The 20,948-nt window shown below is 41.6% G+C and overlaps 2 protein-coding genes across 2 annotated transcripts; both read left to right on the top strand.

Moving 5' to 3' along the window:
• Positions 1-2,444: 2,444 nt before the first annotated feature.
• nfkbil1 (nuclear factor of kappa light polypeptide gene enhancer in B-cells inhibitor-like 1) lies at positions 2,445-5,638 on the top strand. Its single transcript, XM_085413821.1, has 4 exons — positions 2,445-2,771; positions 2,867-2,979; positions 3,660-3,771; positions 3,851-5,638. The coding sequence occupies exons 1-4, from the start codon at positions 2,498-2,500 to the stop codon at positions 4,438-4,440; spliced, it is 1,089 nt and encodes a 362-aa protein (XP_085269947.1). The 5' UTR covers positions 2,445-2,497; the 3' UTR covers positions 4,441-5,638.
• A 962-nt stretch (positions 5,639-6,600) lies between these two features.
• On the top strand, positions 6,601-19,605 carry atp6v0a2a (ATPase H+ transporting V0 subunit a2a). The gene is made up of 20 exons (XM_085413820.1): positions 6,601-7,326; positions 7,620-7,698; positions 7,894-7,991; positions 10,132-10,269; positions 10,622-10,719; positions 10,840-10,966; positions 11,101-11,183; positions 11,268-11,361; positions 11,432-11,644; positions 12,107-12,257; positions 12,371-12,510; positions 12,596-12,753; positions 12,846-12,936; positions 13,021-13,139; positions 14,776-14,986; positions 15,082-15,201; positions 15,285-15,407; positions 15,664-15,781; positions 15,921-16,092; positions 18,565-19,605. The coding sequence occupies exons 1-20, from the start codon at positions 7,216-7,218 to the stop codon at positions 18,665-18,667; spliced, it is 2,547 nt and encodes an 848-aa protein (XP_085269946.1). The 5' UTR covers positions 6,601-7,215; the 3' UTR covers positions 18,668-19,605.
• Positions 19,606-20,948: the final 1,343 nt, after the last annotated feature.

Genomic DNA, 20,948 nt, shown 5'->3' with positions numbered 1-20,948 from the left:
TGAGCACAGTGAAACTTTCTCCTTTCAGATGAATTGCTGGGTTAAATTCTGCACATGCATCATTTTGCCCGGCAAGGCTTAAACATCTGAGGTCAAAGGTCAAAGCTCCAGCGACACTTATAGTATAAAGAACAGTTTTGTTACTTCTTTATACTCTTTATACTACAAGTGTTACTGGAGCTTCAACCTCTTCAGACCTTGTTTGTCTCCATGCAGTTTGGATATGGTAAATGGTAAATGGCCTGTATTTATATAGCGCTTTACTAGTCCCTAAGGACCCCAAAGCGCTTTACATATCCAGTCATCCACCCATTCACGCACACATTCACACACTGGTGATGGCAGCTACATTGTAGCCACAGCCACCCTGGGGCGCACTGACAGAGGCGATAGTAGGTGAAGTTTGCCAGAAGTCTCTGTTCTGTCTTTAAAAAGGCACTTCTGACTTAACTATGCAGCAACTTAGTAATACGTTTCAAAGTGTGATGACCCCTTAGGCACTGGGTGTCTCTGGGTTGTTGTTCTGCAGGGGCTCACTGAGGAGCCCACACCAGATTTTGGCTCGGACCAGCTTGGCTACAACGTGATTTCTCGGATATCCTTTGCTCTCTGCACACTCCCACACTTCCATGCGTGCTTTACTCTAATGACCTACTGACAAACATGTTCTCTTTATTTAATTATGTTTTGTAAATAAATGATCATTTCCTGTGTTACTAGTTTCCCTCATTTCATCACACTCTATGAGTCAAGCTGTGATTCTGTGATAAGCGATTGATATGAGCATAAAGGGCCTCTGCATCTAGTCTGTGGACAAGCATCAAATTGCATCAACCCCTGATGTTCTTAGTGTTTAATTGATCTGCTGCTACTTCTGTTTTAATTTAAATTGTTAGTGTGATGGCGGCTTCATTAGCAAAAAGTCAATTTTGATTTGTGTCTTCATAAATTTGGCTGAGATAACCTGAATCAGAGACGTTATGAGAGAGGAAAATGAAGATATGGCCCTGAGTTTAAATCTGCTGCAGAAAGTATAATTTGGGGGGTGGGGGGTATAACATCAAAATAACTACAAAAATAAGTGCCCACAGGCATTTCCCATTGTCTGCCAGTTGCAGATGCTTTCTTTTGGAAAGATTGCAACTAAGATTTGATAAAAACAACTTAAGATGTTACACTGAATGAAATAAGGGTGATAAAGACGATTGTTCCACATATATTTGGGGGTTTTTTTTGCATTGGTTCTTCAGTTCGCTGCCTGTGAGGTCATTTTATGCAAGAGCGGATATGAAGTTGGCCTGTGAGGCTGCTATTAGTGACTTATAATTCTTTCATTTTTGGAAAAGGAAGGAATGTTAGTGCTATAGGTTGACAGTTTTGTTTCTTATGAACTTCATTTCATGAGTTGTGCAAACTTACAACTGTACATTTTGAGGAAGATTTCTTCTGCTTAGCTCAATTCACTTTGAAATCTGTGTACTTAAGGCAAACTAGAAAAGATTATTGACGTCAGCCAAACTGTGAGTGATTTCTTTTTACAGTGTAGTCTCTCAGTAAAATGACTTCCCTGTGATCCTGTCTGCAGCTGACAAACTGAAGTGGTGCTTCTGAATAAAGAATCTTCATTCATGCTTCAGGCCCTGCTCTACAGCGAGATACAGTCGGGCAGCTTTCAGGCAGCTGGAACAGTTGTTTCTCTGCTCAAGGTTTAGTCATAGTTATGGACATAAAATCAAACTTCAAAACAACGTGCAAAGTCATGTGGCAAAGCTTTTATCAGGGCACAGTGGAGTTTGAGCGCTGTACCTCCGGACAGGTGCCATGATGAAAGCAGGCTGAGGCACAGAAACCCAAAGAGAAGGGGGATGAATACTGAGTGGCGCCTTAGTTCATCTTGATATAACCTGCAACGTGGTTCCTGAAAGTGACTCCTGAGATTTGTTTTTTGCATTTTTAAAAGGCAGTAATTGGGGTGACCTCCTTATGTGTCACGTGAGACTGTCTGGTTCCTATTCAACACAAGTGCAAAGAGGATTGTGGCAGACAGACTAGCAGATAATGGAAAAGGAGAGAAATGTATGAAGGCCAATGCATGACAATGCTCATTATTTGCCTTGTGAAGAAGCTGGAAACATTGCACTGAAATACAATACAATATATCTGTCTTCACATGATGAGGGGCAGACCTGTAACCTGCTTAGTTTATTTATTTTTATCTGCATGTTACACTACGTTACCTTAATCCCAGACAAACATATTCTCGATCCGACCTTCTTAGCAGCAATGCAAGTTATAATAAATATAATTTAAAAATAATCCCATTAAATGGCAGGCATTCACTTTCATAGTTAATGCTGCCATCTTGTGGTAACACAGGACATTATCTGTCCCCGGAACCTGTGTCTGTGCTCTTGCTAACTACGGACCTATTAAAAAGACGGACCGAATCCTGTTAGCGAAAGCTAAGCATTAGCTTCGCCTTTGTTTGTGTGTAGTAATGGTGTCCCGCAAACAGACGCGGGTGTGGAAGTACGTGAACGACGGCAGTTTGATGAAACTGAAATCATACCTACGGAAACACACGGATCTGGACGTGAACTTTTCCCAGGGTAAGAGGCAGAGGAGCCCGCTGCACCTGGCCTGCTGTCAGGGGGACGATGCTGTTCTGCGGCTTCTGCTGAAACACGGAGCCGATGTTCTCCAGAGGGACCGCAAAGGGGACACGGCACTACACGTCGCGGCCAATAGAGCTCTTAAACACGGAAAAACGGGTGAGGAGGACCTGGAGAATTAACATTAATAATTAAATAAATAGCTTTATCCGCTGCTAATTGTTAACTTTGTGTTTTTTGGGGGGCTCTTTCAGCGTTTGATGACCTGGTGGTGCCTCTGAGAAAGCGCTGCCCTGAAGCCCTAAACGTCCAAAACAGAGCCGGAGTCACACCGCAAGACCTGCTGAACTGGATGAAACATCCAGAGGTAAAAGTGAGCTGAAACTATGACTGAAACTTGTCTATCACTGCGTCTTTGAATCTATTAACTGAAACCGGAATAACCAAATCCCATCAAACTAAACATGGGACACAGAGGTGGGACAGCAAAGATATGAAGCATGTAACATGCAAGGAGGACAGGTGGTGAAAGTGGATGAGTTTAAATATCTGTGTTTAAACATCCAAAGCCTGACAGAGTGGAGGATGTGAAGGCTTTTACTGAGAGTAACCAGTGTCGACATGAAACATCATAGGGACAGCTCAGGTTGAGCTATTTGGAGACAAAGTTAGAGAAGCATGGCTGTTTTGGACATGTTCAGAGGAGAGATGGTGGATACACTGGACTAAAGATGTTGAGTATGGAGCTGCCATGCAGGAGGAAAAGAAGATCACAGAGGAGGTGTTGTCATGGAATTTGTTTGAGTCATGGGATTATAAATAGCTCAAAGCTACATGGTTCATAACATTACCCTAAGATTAGATTTGAGGAAATGCAGGGTGAGTGTGTGAGGGTTTCTGGCTCAGCACAGCCAGACCTCATTACTGATGAATTGGTGATGACTTGGAATAAACTGAGCTCAGCTCTGCTGTGTTGGATTACCCATGTCACATTGATTTCCTGCGTCTTCAGTAATATTTACACTTTTCCCCTGACATTTATCGCAGGCTGAAGAAAACATGAGCCATCCACGTGAAGCAGACCCTGAGAAGGAATTCCTGGAGAAGCTGTTTGACGAATGCGAGGATGAATTTTATGAAACCTTTGGAGTATATGATGGTAAATCCTAAACATCACAGATGAATCTGAGTTTAACTCTCTCTCTCTGCTTGATAACACTGCTGTATTTGTTTCACAGCTGATGACTTTCTTCCCGTTGATGATGACGAGCAAGACTTTGGGGACTGGGCTGATCGCATCCGGAAGGAATACTATGATAAAAAACACACCCAGGCCCAGAGACTCGCGGCCTCATCTTCTGGGTGGAAAAGAAGCAAGAGTAAACGAGAGATGGAGGAAGAAGAGCGAAGCCGCAAGGAGCTGCACAAAAGGCTGCAGAAGGAGCACGAAGAATATCTGGCTCGTGCAGCTCGCAAAGAGGAGGAGACTCAGCGTGGCAAGAAGCGGCAGTACGATGAGAGGTGCGCGGCGACCTTTCAGGGTGGCGCCTCGGCAGGCAGCACGAAGCTGAGCTTCGGTGACATCCCCTGGCCGGCTCCGAGAGGTACGGTCCAGGAGATGATCGAGGTCATGCTGCATGGTGTGGACCGAAAGGACGTACCGGCGTTTCGCAAAGCGCTTCGAAAGCAGCAAGCGCTGTGGCACCCCGATAAATTCGCGCAGCGATGTGAAGCTCGATTGGAGGAGAAGGACAAACAGAAGATCCTGGATACAGTCACCGCTCTGTCACAGGAGCTCAACAGACTGGCTCAGAGTTTGAAGACTTGAAAATCACACCATGAACGTTATATGTGCTCTTCTTGAAATCCTGTATGTGTGAAAAGAACCACTGTCACCTATTTGTGTAGTACTAACACTACCAAACAGAGGACGCAAGCACCAGCTTTTATCTTGCAGGTGAATGAGCTCTGCTGAAAACAAGCAAAACTGCTGTGAGCTCATATCTGCATTTACAAACATTCAGAAGAGCCATTTATTCATATTGACTGATGCAACAATCCTATATGGAAAATGGAGCTCTAAAAAAATACAGTAATTGTAAATTGTATGTGTATCTAAAGACTAAGTTACCAGTTTTCAGTTTTCCATACAACATAACTCCAGGACTCAGGAGACACCTGTCCATAAGACTCTGAGGAGATCAAAAGATGCACAGTCATGACATGTTGGTTGGTTTGTTTTTCTGCCCATTTGATCAAAGAATAAACTTAATATATTGTTTTACTGTACAATAGAGTGCCTTAGTAGACACACATGGACACACTCGGCCACGTAATGTTTAGCACGTTTTCCTGGATCTTGTTTATTGTCTTTCTGCCTCCCCCACTGATGAGAACATGTCATATGGGTCATCAGAGCCAAGCAGCTTGTCTTTTCTTTTCCATAAATCTGACCTAGGGTCTGATTTCACAAATACTCTTCTGGAAGAATGGTCAAAAGTTCCTATAAACACACTCCTAAACCTTGTTGAAAGCCTTCCAAGAGAGCTGAAGCTGTTATAGCTGCAGAGGATGGACCGACACAATCTACTTTACAAAACACTCCACACCTTGTTACGACACCACCGCGTTCTGTTTTGTAAGCAGTGGCTCCGCTCAACCGGATGAACTGTGTTATGACAGCTTTTGTATTGTATTATATCTGTATTATAGTGGTTATTTGTGAACGTCCCTGGTTTGTCACTAACAGGAGACACAAATCCAACCTTAGCTGCTCCCAGTTACAAGCTTAGCGCCCGGATCCATCCGCTATGGTGATCTTTTGGGTTTAAGGGAGCAGCCAAAACCACCTTTCTTCTCACTATCTGACAGCTATCTGTCAAATTACTGGAAACGGCTTGTCTCGCCATCTATGAGGATTTCTGAGATTTTGAGTGCGATGCTGAAAGTTCTAATGGATGAATCTCTGACCTCTGGTTTATAAAGTGGTTGTATGAGAATGTGCAAAAACAAAGACATGTAAATGTAATATGTGAGTCCCTGCTTGCAAGATGATAACTCCATGATTTCTTACTTCTTATAAAACATCACACAGGTGACATCAGTGTTGAGTCACGTTGTGCGTGTCTCATCGATTATGTGCTGCAGCAGGTGATTGGCTGTATTCAAATCCTCTGGAAAAAGTTATCAAAACTAAAACTCTATTTTTAAAAACGTTCAAATCACCGCCCGAAAACAGCCCAAAGAAAGACTTTCACATACAAAGAAAAGCATATGGTCGGTCGGTTTTCAGCGGTGGAACCGAATAAGAATATGCGCTGGTTGCCAGGTTTGTGAGCTAACCCCCTTTTTAAAACAAAAAACAAAAAAAAAAACAGTTGCCATTCAAGAGACAAAAGAATGAAGGGGTTTGTTTACATATATATATATATATATATATATATATATATATATATATATATATATATATATAATCGTTAATTGTGATGGGGGTGTTCACAATCACCACAGATAAAATGATCGAGTAATATTCCTTCATATTTCACATTCATACAAATCAGACACAGAGCATGATTTCCCCACTGTTAGTTTACAGTCACTATACAGTAAATAATTAGCTTAATTAATTTGCTTATTCGTTTTAATACATCAGGACATTACATATATTCAAAACGATCAATAAATATTATATATAGTAATTATTTTTCTGTTTCCTTCTGCTACGTGTATGCTGTGTCACTCCTTCCTGGTTTAAGCAAAAGAGAAGAGGAGGAGACTTTTTTTTATTTAAAGCTTATTTTCATGATTATGTATTTTGATATTAGGTTTTGTTTTTTTTTTTAATCATACCTGTGCCTGGTAAACTACTGCAGTGGGTATGTAGTGAGGTCACCCGGCTGCTACTGAGCTCCGAGGTAGCTTTTTTTTTTAAAGATAAACTGAGAAAGACGGGTTATTTCAGAGGATGCGACCGTACCTGGCAACCCGGGGGACGCAATCTGTGTCAATTGCCGGGCGACGTAGCGCGAATAAAGGCCGTAGCCTATTTCTGACTGTGGCTTATTTTTAACCGGCGAGGCCGCCTTTAGCCCCGTTTGTCTGCGTGACGGGTTGATAATTTATCCTCTAGCTTGCCTGTTGCTCGTTTCCATTTGTGTTGTGTCGTTTTTCGGGTTTCTTCTTTGTCTTTCTGTGTTTTTGCGCTGTGATGATGACAGGTGTCAGAGGTAAAGATTCCTCAGGATGACGCCTTTCTCCGCGATCGCTCCGCGTAAAAGGTGCATCGGGGAGCTTTCTTCCTTTGTTTTGCTGCTCTTTATTCAGTAGATACCCGGCGACCCTCCCGCTGAAAAACAAACCGGCGCAGTATGAGGACAGTCCCACCCCCCCTCTTGTCGTAATTATTCGTAATTATTAATATGGATGCATTAATTAATCCCGGGGGCGAGGTAATTGGCTGAGGGGCTCATTTCGCTGATTTGTTGCGATGTCGTGTTTTCGCTTGTAGTGAACGGCTCGTCGTCCGCGTTCAGTAGGCTACCGTGGGGGGCAGGGGGGAGATTACGAGGCAGCGGAGGAGGATCTGTCTGTGTGGCAGATAAAGATGGTGTTCAGGAGTGAGGAGATGTGCTTGGCGCAATTGTTTCTGCAGTCCGGCTCTGAATATGACTGCATTAGTGAGCTCGGAGAGCTGGGGCTGGTCGAGTTCCGAGATGTAAGTAGACAAAACACTTCACTGCGTGAATGGAAGATGTGTGTCACCAGTTTAAAGAGTATTTGCATTTTGTCAACCGATTTAATTGATTATGCATGCATATTTAAGGGAGGGGAGCAAGACGGGGCATCTATCTAGATGATATACAGTGTCTATACCTGGCCAGCAAGAGGAGGATAGAGTTTTAATAATATAAAAAAAACCACATCACTTTGCTGAACCTCACCATGATGTTATTATGCATCATGCAGTAATCTGCATCCGTCTGACTTGTGATGCTCCTCTTGTTTCAGCTCAACCCGAGTGTCAGCTCATTCCAGCGGCGCTTCGTCAGCGAAATCAAGAGATGCGAGGAGATGGAGAGGATTCTGGGTAAGAACGGAGAGCACCTGGGATGCGTGCTCCAAACCCTGAGCACGCACCTGTACAGTTAATTTAGCAAGAAAGTCGTGGTTGACTGTGCTTTGTAAAAAGTTTGCCCTCAGAGATTTAGGCTTCACCGCTTCCTCTGATGGCTAAGTAGTAATTAATATGAAAAACAAACAATCAGCAAATCTGTGTGCACAGGCTACCTCCTGAGGGAGATCCAGAAGGCTAAAATAGCCATTCCACAGGAGGATGAGAGTCCACTTGCTCCACCCCCAAGACAGGTCCTGGAGATCATGGTGAGTATATGCCAATATATTGGGAAGTGGGGGTAATGCAGGATTTACATTCATTTTAATACCCTACTCAGTGATTTTCCAGAACTTGACCCTCTAGTGCATTTAGACATTTGTTTTTTTAATCAGAGGCTTTGATTGGGTTGTAACTTTCTGCCTCTAAACGCTACATTGTGATGTTTTGTTGTGAACAGTGGCTAACAGAGCTGCAGAAAACTTGAGGTGATGATGAAAATAGCTCAGGTGACGGTGAGGAGCCAGAATTCCTCTTGTTTTTTGATTGAAAACTATTATTAATTAATTACACTGGAATACCTGTTGTATATAAAGGAAACTGTATAGGTATGACAAGCACATATAGAGTCATGGACAAACAGTATTCCTGTATCTTCTTACTATAATATCTATTCTCTAACTCCTCGTAGATGCCCTAATCAACCTGGATGAGACTTGCTATATAAACTAGCTAGAGTAACGGGATTATCAAGCTCTAAATAGCATTTAGAACAAATTATAAATGATAAAACAAACAGTGATGTTACCTGTACGTTGTTGTTTGTAAATACATTTTTCTAAACAATTTTTAGTTTAGTGATTGCAATGTGTGACACTAAAAGTATCTGGAAGTAATTACTTTCTCTCATACGATGAAAACTGAGCTTGTAAAAAAAGAAAAATAATTAATACATGTACTTATTGTTCATTTTTTTCTATCTTACTGTATGCATTGATATGATGAAGATAAAATTAACACACATGCCTATGGGGTTTTTTTTGTATGTGATCCAGAGCTTCAGGCCTGGCATGAACTACTCATAGGATTATCACAAATGACCCCATTGGCCCATTTTAGCCTCATGAGAGGGTTAAAGAAATAAAACATTCATATCTCTGTTTAAAAGATCCTACTGTAGTAAAGCAATTTGTTTTTTCTCGTCGCTTATCAATTGCTGGATAAACGATTTGTTCATCTCATCATGATGTAGATATATTTCAGACATATTTAAGCTAGTCTATAAAGTTTGTCTGCACCGCACGAGTTTGTCTCAGCGATCCCACCAATAGAAGTGAATAGAATTCACTTCTTGAACTTAACTGCAGCTGATGACAAACGTGTTTTCATTTATTTTCAGCCTGTAGCCCATTATGACATCGTTTGTTGTTGGGTTTTGTGTTATACATAACTCAAGTGAAGGTTGCGTCTGCATACACGGCGGCGAAATGGTAGAAAATTGGTCCCAATATTCCAGTTTAGGCTCTCCATTTACCAAAACCAGTTAAAATTTTATTTCTTGTTTTTAATAGTCTCAGTGGTTTAAACTTTTGAAACCCTACAATCCTGCCAGAGCACAGAGGTGTACGAGCCAGCTCCTCTTAGAGCCAGGCTTTGAAAGCAGAGGCGATCGAGTCTTTTCAGTGTTGGCACAACCTGCCTTTTTGCAGTGAGCTGCCCAGTTTCTCAGTCATTTTAAAACGCTTTTGAAAACCTACTTTTCTCATTTTCCTTTCGGGTCCAGTCGAGCAGAGTACCCTTTCTTTTATTATGCAAATGCAGTCTTAGAAATAAACTTTGACTTGAATCTGCTGGTTCACCAACTTAACTGAACAGGTTTTTCAGCTGATGAACTGAGACCTAAAGGTTCACTCACCCAAAAAGCAAATATTCTCCACATAGATAAACTAGAAACTAGGTAGCATTGGCTTTGTGGTGCACAACGTGACAAAATTGATCATAATATTTTTTAAAAAGCAGCAATGTGCCATTTCACAAATCATGACCCGGTTACTTGGAAATCCACAAGGGTTGTGAGCAGTTTCATGTGAGAACTGCTTCTTTTGCTACTAAAATGCTGTCAAGGCTTGCAGCCTTTAATCGAATCCTCTTGCCTCAGCAGCAGACCGAGCCTGCTGTTGATTGTTGCAGTTGGGAGCGAATCACAGCTGACCCATATCTGATTGTCTAAAATGACAGACAGTCAAATATGGGTCACTCTTTCACGGCGTCACAAGCACAAGCCTCTCATCGCTGCTGCACGCATGCTTCCTGCACACTGGCGTGGTTGCCTGAATGAAATAAAATACTGTGAGTAGATTTATTCATTTATTTTTTATTGATTTTTGGCGTGTTCCTTGTCATGTTCAGGAGCAGCTTCAAAGGCTGGAGATGGAGCTGAGCGAGGTGGCGAAGAACAAAGAGAAGCTTCAGAGGAACCTCCTCGAGCTCACCGAATACACGCACATGCTGAAGATCACGCGGACCTTCATCCACAGCCGCTCCAGAGTGAGTGCGTTTCCGTCTCTTTGATCTTTTCTCGCATCAGTTTCTTGCTCCTTGCTCCTTCGGCGAGGCGCCTACCCTCGCCTCCCCGGCAGCATCTTGTTTTCTTGTCGCTGACATGTTTTATTTCCCTCAGTGACAGAGCTGGAACTAATGCTGACTTTAATTAATAACACGGTCACAGTGCAGCTGTTACCAGCGCCACCTGACTCACCCGGGCTGTGAGACAGTCAGCTGTGAGAGTAAACATTACAGTCCAGCGTGTGAACATTACATCAGCTTTGTGTGCTAGAAGTGTGCGAGGAGCACTCGATGGAAGCCGTCATAAATGAAACATGTTCCTTTTTATAATTAGCACGAGGCTCTTGGTAACCAGTATGAAGAGTTCCCCACCATGGAGACAGACTCGGTCACAGGATCCACTGGCATGCAGAGGCTCGGCGCCAAGCTCGGGTGAGCTCCGTATTATTTATGTATTCACAGCCACTCGACCAGATGTCGTAAAGTTCCTCCACGGACATTTTTAAAAAGAAAAACAAAAGCAAAACCTTACCTGATCTGTCCTGGGTGTAGGTTTGTTTCGGGTCTGATCCAGCGGGTGAAGGTGGAGGCCTTTGAGCGGATGTTGTGGAGAGTGTGTAAGGGTTACACCATCCTCAGCTATGCAGAAGTGGACGAAAACCTGGCCGATCTTGACACTGTAAGTCGTTTGAATGTCGTCTTAATGTTGTGAGGAAATCTAATAATTACACTGCAGGTAAGAATTAGCTGACGTGTTCTGTTAGCGTGAGCTCAGCACTTTAGTGTCAACGGGTCTGAACTGTGCTGTTTCAGGGTGAGATAAGCAAAAGTGTGGTGTTTCTCATCTCGTTCTGGGGAGACCAAATTGGACAGAAAGTGCAAAAAATCTGCGATTGGTAAGAATTAGCCAGCTTTACCCTTTAATAGTCACTATATTCTCCATCATTATCAGCCTGGACATCTGCCTTTGTTTCCCTCAGTTACCACTGCCACCTTTATCCACACCCTGAGAATGATGAGGAGCGAGCCGATGTGTTGGACAGCTTAAGGACGCGCATCCAAGACCTTAACAATGTAGGACTGAAGCCCTTTTTAATCATCGCAAGTTCAGAGCTGGCTTGTAGTTAACTGCTGTTTCCTGCAGGTGCTTCATCGCACTGAAGACTACTTGAGGCAGGTTCTGCAGAAGGCCTCAGAATCTGTCTATACCTGGGTGGTGCAGGTGAAAAAGATGAAAGCCATCTATCACATCCTCAACCTCTGCAGCTTCGATGTCACCAACAAGTGTCTGATTGCCGAGGTGTGGTGTCCCGTCAGTGACCTCGCAAACCTGAGGGGGGCGCTAGAAGAAGGCTCAGTGAGTACAACGTTCTGAGTTTAAACGCTGAATATTTATTGCTATTATTCAAGCAAAATAATTTTAATGCTCCCCAAATTGTAAGATTTTACAATTTTATCCTTAGTCTGGCATTTAAATTAATAAGTTAGAATTGTTTGAATCACACTAATGTTTTCCCCGAGGACTCTGCGTACTGTACTGTAAAACAAAATGTTTCTTGTTTTTTTCTCTTGGCATTATTATCTGCAGCATTTGTTTTTCCAGGTTTTTGCTTCAGTAGGCACTTTTTTCTCTTCTTGTACCATTCCTCCTGCTTTATTCAGCTTATTTGGTTGCTTTAATATAAAATCTCTCACCTAGAAAAGAACAAATGTTCCTGTGATTACCTGACTATAATAATGAAGTTAAGGGCCAGAAAGGTTTAGAATATCACAGGTCTATAAAATGCCCCTGTTGATGTTGTACGTCTTTTATCATCAGAGAAAAGGTGACGCCACCGTACCGTCTTTTGTAAATCGCATCCCGAGCACTGACACTCCGCCCACCCTCTTAAGATCCAACAAGTTTACTGCTGGTTTTCAGAGCATTGTGGAGGCCTATGGGGTGGGGGACTATCGCGAGGTAAGCCCAGGTAAGAAGAAGTAGTCATACTGTGTTTTTGTGAATAGCAGCAAAAGCATCTCTTTGTTTTCTTTCGAAAGGAGCTCAGAATAAATAAGCTGATCATGTTTCCATCATCAACAGCTCCCTACACCATCATCACATTCCCGTTTCTGTTTGCTGTGATGTTTGGTGACCTCGGCCACGGGATGGTGATGAGCCTCTTCGCCTTGTGGATGGTGCTGATGGAAAAAAAGCAGAAGAAGAAACGCTCCAGTAATGAGGTGGGAATGACCTGTTATGATCATCTATAATGCAGAGCTGGAGTATCGTAAATCAGCTTAGGCTTATCATTTTCATTGCTCTCAGATATGGGCTACGTTTTTCAGCGGTCGCTACATCATCCTGATGATGGGGCTTTTTTCCATCTACACCGGCCTCATTTACAACGACTGTTTCTCCAAGTCTCTTAATATATTTGGCTCTGGCTGGAGCGTCAAGGCTATGTTCACTCATAGTCAGTGGACGTGAGTTATCAGTGCAAACGCACACTTAAACATATCAGTGCACGAAGTCCTTTTACTTGTTTCTAATTTATTTTCGTCTTTTTACTCTGTAGAAACAAAACGCTCCAAACAAATGCTTTGCTCACATTAGACCCTAATGTCAGTGGTGTTTTTAATGGACCGTACCCATTTGGCATCGATCCTGTGAGTAACTGCACTTAGGCATCATACTCAAAATACAACCTCCTTCTGTCATTTTCACTGAAATGCTTTTTAATACACCATCAGATATGGAACCTGGCAGTGAACCGTCTGTCCTTCCTCAACTCTTACAAGATGAAGATGTCAGTTGTCATCGGAGTCATTCACATGAGCTTCGGTGTGGTTCTGAGTGTCTTCAACCATTTGTAAGTGACTCAGAAAATTGTTTTTACTTCATATATCTCCCTCTTTGGCTCTCGCATCTTTCCCCTCTCCCTCCCTTATCTTGCCTGCTGCTGCTTCTATGTGTTTGTCTAGTCTCGTCTAACTCTAACCCTCAAAGAGTTTCTCAGTCTTGTTCTCTAAAACCTAAAGAATTATGGATTTGATCAACTGGTCCCGTAATGGAATTGACACCCTGCTGGGCTTGGGAGAGCCCGATTGTCCTGCGGAGACGTTTGCTGCCGGATACTCGATGGTCGGTTGCGTCGTGTGTCTGGTGACACTCCCGATGGAGGACAATAAACGACACCTACCAATTTGGAACCATGATTGCAGAGTTCGGGCTAATTGGAGCTGGCTTGGACCTGGCTTATCGAAGAACAAGAAGCGTCTACAGCTGTTCAAAATCCCATAAGGCTGGCCGACATGATAGACGATTGGGCTGTGAGTACTCAGACTGTTTTGAACGCAATATGGATAAGATCTTGGAGAAGAACAAGGGGAATTGAGAGAACTGGTGACCAGTGATGGACACTAGACCAACTGTAAAAATTGGATGCAGTTGTTCGCACGAAACCCAAACATTCACCATCTTCACTCATGCGGCCCCCCTGGTGCCAGCTGAAGTCCTGCCAAGGTTGAAGCTGACTGGAACAACAAATTCTTCCCATGATAACAGGATTGTTGTCAGAACTCTTTGTACCTCCTTCAAGGCCACCTGAGTCCACTGGAGACTGTTGACTGACGCTTAACCGGGCGTGGTGACACTTTCTCTCAGCTGAACACAGGATACACACACACACACAGACACACATGTACACGCACGAAACACATACACTGATACGCCCTCACTATCACCCTCCCTACCCCGAATCCAGCGCCTCCTCCCATGCTTACCTCCCATCCAATGTGGACACCGGATCAGCTGGAGGCGCAATCGAAGATTGCAGCGGTCCCAGATCAGCTGTACACACTGGAACACTTTCCCATGTTGCTTGTCTGTGTTATGGTGTGTTGATATCTGTGCATTCCTGTATTATCCTTTTGTGTTACACATTTCAATGTTTTTTTTCCCCCTAGCCTGACCTGTCTCCCCAATGTGATGTTTGTGTATTGTATGTACGGTTGGCAAGGTCTGTCATCTCGGTTGTGGGCAACTGCAACTGAAAAATAAAGGCTATCTCATCATCATCATCATCATCATCTGCTACCAGGCTATGTTGACAAAGAAGTAATGAAGTTTGGTGATCACAGTTCTGCTGGAAGATGATGGCTAGGAATCATACCTGGGGTTAGGGTTAGGGTTCTTTCAGTGCCTCCTGGGATGTGAATCTACTCAGATTCACATCCCAGGAGGCACTGAAAGAAAAGAATTCCAGTGACGATCTTTGAGATTTAAAGTGGTGGCAACTCAGAAACCAAAGAATATTACTAAGCTGTAGAATACAATAAAAAGCTGCAGTATTGCCGTTTTGCATTACATCAGCACACGTGTGCAGGCAGTGACACACACATAGCATTCCTGCTATGGTCTTATTACTCACAAACTACTTTATTTTTTTGTTTACATTAAGTCATAACACTTTTTCTTTTATCCCTGTACACTTTTTCTCCCTTCAGGCACTTCCGACAGAAGTTCAACGTCTACCTGCTGTTTCTTCCTGAGCTGCTCTTCCTGCTGTGTCTCTTTGGCTATTTGGTTTTCATGATTTTATACAAGTGGTTGATGTTTGATGCACGTTACTCCAGCCAGGCGCCCAGCATCCTCATCCACTTCATCAACATGTTTGTCATGCAGGGGAAGGATATCGCTCGTCTATACCCAGGGCAGGTATGTGTCCTGGTAATAATAATCTGTCGATCGGCTTCTATTCGGGTGGATACTCATTATAGCATGAGTTTAAGCATGCCGCCTTGCTTCCACAGATTGGCCTGCAAATCTTCCTACTTGTCATAGCGATGCTGTCAGTTCCTGTGCTGCTGTTCGGAAAACCTCTCTACTTGTATTGGCTCTACCGTGGAGGCAAAGGGCTGCGCAGACGCAGAGTGAGTCTAGTCCAAAATACCGCAGTCTGTTATTTTGGATCTTTATTCAGTACCTAAAAATAGTATTTGTTACCACACCTCAGGGTTATGAGAGGGTGAGGCGCGTAAGCGAGGATGACGGCTCCACAGCACCATCCTATGATGATGATGATGATGAAGAGGAGGGACTTGATGAAGTGACCAACAGAGAAGCTCTTCCCAAAGAGGTCAGAGAAAAATGATCTCTTACATTAAGGAATCTGTCAGTTTAAGTGTGATTCAGTGTGTCTTCATTTTTCTATCCACCTTGCTAATTGTACCTGTGGTATTCAGCATTAGACAAGACAAAGTAGGGCAGCAGAACAGGGCCACCAGTGGAGCTAATTCAGTACCAGCATTACAGCATACGTTAATAAATCCTAACCTTTTTTAACAGTAGGAATTAGGCTTAATATTTTATACATAATCTGAACTGTTTTGCAGTTTGACTTTGCAGATGTGCTGCTGCACCAGGTCATTCACACCATAGAGTACTGCCTGGGCTGCATTTCCAACACTGCGTCCTACCTGCGTCTCTGGGCACTCAGCCTGGCTCATGCCCGTAAGTGCATTCAGGTCAAGCCGTCTTCCCACGAGCTGCCTGTGCCTCTTTCTTTCTGCTTACTATGCAATTCTCGACATTTGGTACGCCTTCATTTTTGTAAATCTCGTTTGTTGTGCGCTGTTTCTGTCGGCTTCAGAGCTGTCGGAGGTGCTGTGGGACATGGTAATGCGCCTGGGTTTCAGGATCACCACAAAAGTCGGTGTAGTGCTTTTGGTCCCTGTGTTCGGCCTCTTCGCCACGCTTACGGTGTCTATCCTGCTCGTCATGGAAGGCTTATCAGCGTTCCTCCACGCTCTCCGACTTCACTGGTGAGGCTGTGTGCTCCTCTTTATTGCACTGGCTAATCTGTATGTGAGTTTTCTTCATACAGACAGATAAACTATATAAACAAAAGTGGACCATACTTCTTAACCTTTGAATTTAGATGTTTTTTGTCGCACTGCTACAGGTGTATAAATTCATGTCCCATGATCATGCAGTCTGTTTTTGCAAACGTGTGAAAGAATGGGTCGTTCTACAGAGCTCGCTGAATTTCACGATCAACTGAAAGATGTGTTACTTCACAGTGGAACGGTGGAACCACCGACACTCTCTGACTCAGTAACTGCAGAGTTCCAAACTTCGTCTGATATTAACATCAGCACAAAAACTGTGCACTGGGAGCTTCATGGCATGCGCAACTGAGCAGCTCCTGTAGGTGTAATGTGTAGGTTGGCCCCTACTTATGTTGATGAACCTAGCATGAGCAACACCACAAACCAAAGCATTGATGGGATATTTATACATAATATAGCTACATTTCAGTGCCAGTCCCTAGAGCTGCAGTGTCAAACATAAGGCCCTGGGGCCAGAATTGGCCTGAAAGACTCCAACCTCACTCAAAGCGATGTTTTAAAAATTTTGACCCTTCACATTTTCCAAAACCTCTCAGTGAGCCTGACAAAGTCTTCCCCTATGTCCATTTATGCTACACCAAAGTAATGAAGTATAGATAAACAATTTAATTACCAATAAGCTACCAGAACTTTTTTTTATAACTTAACACATTTATTTCTAATTTATATCCCAAAGAGTTCTGCTGACAGATGTCTTTCATTTACTACATGAACATTTGTTATCATGTAGAAAAAACAGTGATAGACTGTAAAAATTGCACTTCTTTTTCATATATCTGAGCAATCCAATATGTAGTTAAACTTCCTCACACTGACAGAAAGGGGAGTTTCATTGGTCTGACCCACTTAAGATCAATGTGGTCTGCAATGTTAAATGAGATTGGCACTCCTGCCCTAAAGCCTAGGCGTTTAAAATACTTAAATATTAACACAATTAGCAAAAACAGTACAAGCTTAAAGTCATAAATCAACAGAAAAGGCTGTTTTCCCAAATGAGTTTAAATATCTCGTATAAGAGCGCAGAGGTAGTGGTACTGTTTGTTTGTGTTCTTGAGCTAAAAACTCATATAAGCCTGATTATGTAAGGAAGTAAAAAATTGTATTTATGTAGCACCTATCAAGACAAATATCACAAAGTGCTTCACAGCAAAAAATGATGAACAACAAAAACGTACAAAAATAAAAAGTTACCAGGCAAGTTTTAAAAGACGCATTTTTATCTGCATTTTTAAAGAAAGTACAGAGTCCACAGATTTCAGATTAGAGAAAGTTCCAGTCTGTGGGCCTCTGTGGCAAAAGCTCAGTAACTGTAGCTTCGTGATGAGTTTATGATCAACAATCTTTTGAAATAATGATTGTCTAACATTTTTAATCTCCTTTTCATTTGTGAATCATTATAAGAGGCTTGGTTGATGTAGCTTTTGGTTTTGAACAAGAGCTGAAACATTAACTTACACGTGAAGATGTCAGGAAACTTTTTCCGGCATGAAATAACCTCTAAGAAGTCTTAATGCAGGGACTTTTTTTAATTGTTGTTGTTGTTGTTTTTTGTTTTGTTTTGTTGAGTCATTGAGCCTTAAAGAAGAGGCAAACTTACAGTTTCCTTAATGTTGAGTGTAAGACTGAGTTTACTATGATGCTGTAGACTGTAACTGTCATCCTTTCATTTTTGGTCCCAAATACAAACTAAAAACACAATTTAAAATAAGTACAAGCCATAAACTAAACAGCAAAAAGCCAAAAATCAGCTGTGAATCGAGATAGTTCTGGAGTCAAAAGGCTCACAGGAGGAAAATCCAGTGAAAATAATAAGGAAGACAGGGCTGAGTGTACACAGAGGATTAATTTGGGATGGTAAACAAGAGAAATGAGACACAAATGAAAGCAATTACACACAGCTGAAGACAGTTAGGGCAGATAATCATGAAGCAGGAAGTTAAACTAGTGCAAGAGGTGAAAGAAAGCTTCAGACAGGAAATAAACAAAAGAAAACATTGGAGACAAGACTAGCCCTAAACGTAATAACATAGAGCATACAAACAAGACAGGGAGACAGTGGGAAGACTACAAATATAATAATATCAAACCAGTAATCAATGCTATGACTGCTAGAAACACATGTGAATGTATTCACCTGTTTACCCATGAAAACATGCAAATATTATTTTCTTCAGTTCTTTTATTTTCATGTAGCTAAACTGGAAGCTCACGTGTCTTCACTATTAAAGCAGCAGATAAGTTGAATGATATAATCATGCCTGTTATTTAGCTATAAAGTAAAAGCATCAGTTATGATAATACTGAGTTGAAAATCAAGTGTGCCTTCATCGTTAATTAGTCCACCTTTGTTAAAGTGATCTCTCTCACTTTTCTGTTTGATCTCAGGGTGGAGTTTCAGAACAAATTCTACCACGGGACCGGTGTCAAGTTTGTGCCCTTCGACTTCTCCCTGCTGCCCTCCGTTTTTGAGCAAGACGGCTTGCTTTGAAACCTCTGAATTACCGGATATGACTGGAAACAGACTTTACAGTTCGGAAGGTTACTGGAAGTTGGAACAATTCGCACTGTGATAAACAAACCTTCAAGACAATTGATTTAAAAGTCATTCTTGTAGCAGTGTTTTTCACCACGACAGTTTTTAAATGTTATCGGCTGTGCTGACTGCCTTACTACTGCACCCAGCAGACGTCTGAGTATACAGAGGCTCGCGGTCCTTGTTCTGCTATTTGGGTTTTGTAGGTGAAACATTGCTCAGCACTACTCATCGCACCAGTTGGGTTTGATTTAAATATTTCATTTACACTGTGCTGTGTAAACTGGTTTTTGCATTACTTACAACATGGTATTTAAACAGTTAATACAGTGCAACGTAAAGTTTCAGATGTTACAGCAGCGTCTAAAAACCATATCAAGCATCCTGATGTAGTGCCATAGAGATTTTTTTTTTGTTGTTGTTGTTTTTTTATGACGATATCTAATAATGGGTTTGTTTGTTTTTTAAATTTCTTCTCCTTGTGATGAAAGAAATACTTTTAGGCAGTAAATTTAAAGACAAATTAAACCATTGCAACCCTTTTTTGTGAGGCTGTCACAACGCACTTTGCAGAAATGATTGTACAAATTGAAAGTTTTCACAGATAACTGCGATGATGCCAAATGAAAATAATCAACTTTGCTGTTTGCTTATTTACTTATTAATGCATTTATTTAAATGTAACCTCCCCTATAATCTATAGAAGAAGAAAAAACACTGAAATACTACAGAAAAAAAAGACAAAAAGTCTTAGGTCTTTCTTTCTTTGATGATACCGCTTATTGCATTTGTTAATGATAATTAATCATGGTATTTATTTAAATTATCGTCTGTACAATAATAGTTGAATATTTTACCATTTTGACGTGTTAAATAAAGGTTCCAAGAAATGCAAGCAAAAATAAAAATGTTTGTTGTGATTTCACTGGCTCTGTGATGCACACATTTTACTGGAATTTTTTAAAATGTCAGTTTAATTACACTAAAAACCTGCTTCAGGTCATTTTTAGTCAAAATCTGAAGTGATTAATAAGCTTATGAAAAATAAAGCTATAAATCAAAATAATTAATGTTTAATGAAATATTTTGCATATATGCAAATATGTGCATCTATTTGTGTATAATATGTCACTTTGGTGGTATATTATAGTAATACTAATAATACAAACAAAGGACTAGCTTTAAACATACACTCACCTTTTCAACAGACAATAATCTAACCAATCAAATTTCAGCAAACTATTCCATTTAGGGGTGTAGACCACACTGCATTTGCATTTATTTTTTTGGGTTGTGGGATTTTGTCAAACAACCATCTCCAGGGTATACAGGACTGAAAAACAGAAAACACCCATTCTCTGAATGAAAATGCCTTTTTTAATGTCAGAGGAGAATGTCCAGACTGCTTCAGACTAACAGGAAAACACTTGTAACCACTTATTACAGTCAGGGTATGCACAAGAGCACTTTTGGATGTACAGCATATTGAACCTTGAAGCAGATGGACGACAGCAGAAGACCACACTGGATGCGACTTCAGATAAAAACTGCATCAAAACTGAGCAACAAATCTGCAGCAACATGTCAACATGGATCGAAATCTGTGTGGGATGTTTCCAGCAACGTGTTGAATCTATTCTGTGAAGAATTAAGGTAGTTCTAATGCTGCTGAGTATGTATTTAATTAGAAGGCAAATGCAAAAAATTAATACCTTCATCTTAAAAATAATTTTCATGCATTTATCATTTTAGTAGAATTTACTAAAGTTTAATCAAAAACAGGCAGTGGTTACATACAGGGAATCAGACACCATCAACAAACAATCCAAATGAGGAGCAAGCAACATGTAAATGCTATGAAACATCCAGAAGCACAGAAGGAATATAAAGAACACTGGACTACAAAAAGCAGACGATGATCTGCGAATAAAGGAAGTCTATGATTATATTCAATATAGGTGGCATGAAAGTAGACAGGACAAATCACAAAGAAGGCAACATAAGACAGAAAGTGACAACAGAAGAGAAGAAGAAAACAAAAACTGCTACTTGACATACTCAATATAAAATAAGAGGACTGCATATAAGCTTGAATATCTGTTAAAGCAGTCCCACCCCATTTAATAAACAATGGAAACGCCCCTGACAGGCACGTAAAGAAGCAACGGTGTCCTCTTTCGGCGTCACGCTCGCAGTGCACCTGAGGGCCCATAGAGGAAGTAATCTTTTAACTCTG

This window comes from Rhamphochromis longiceps, linkage group LG7 (assembly GCF_057381845.1).
Source record: "Rhamphochromis longiceps isolate RC_006_pf linkage group LG7, R_longiceps_female_GT1.1, whole genome shotgun sequence".
Taxonomy (NCBI): Eukaryota; Metazoa; Chordata; class Actinopteri; order Cichliformes; family Cichlidae; genus Rhamphochromis; species Rhamphochromis longiceps.
Note: the sequence above shows the minus strand (reverse complement) of the source record. Positions and strands in the feature narration are given on the sequence as shown.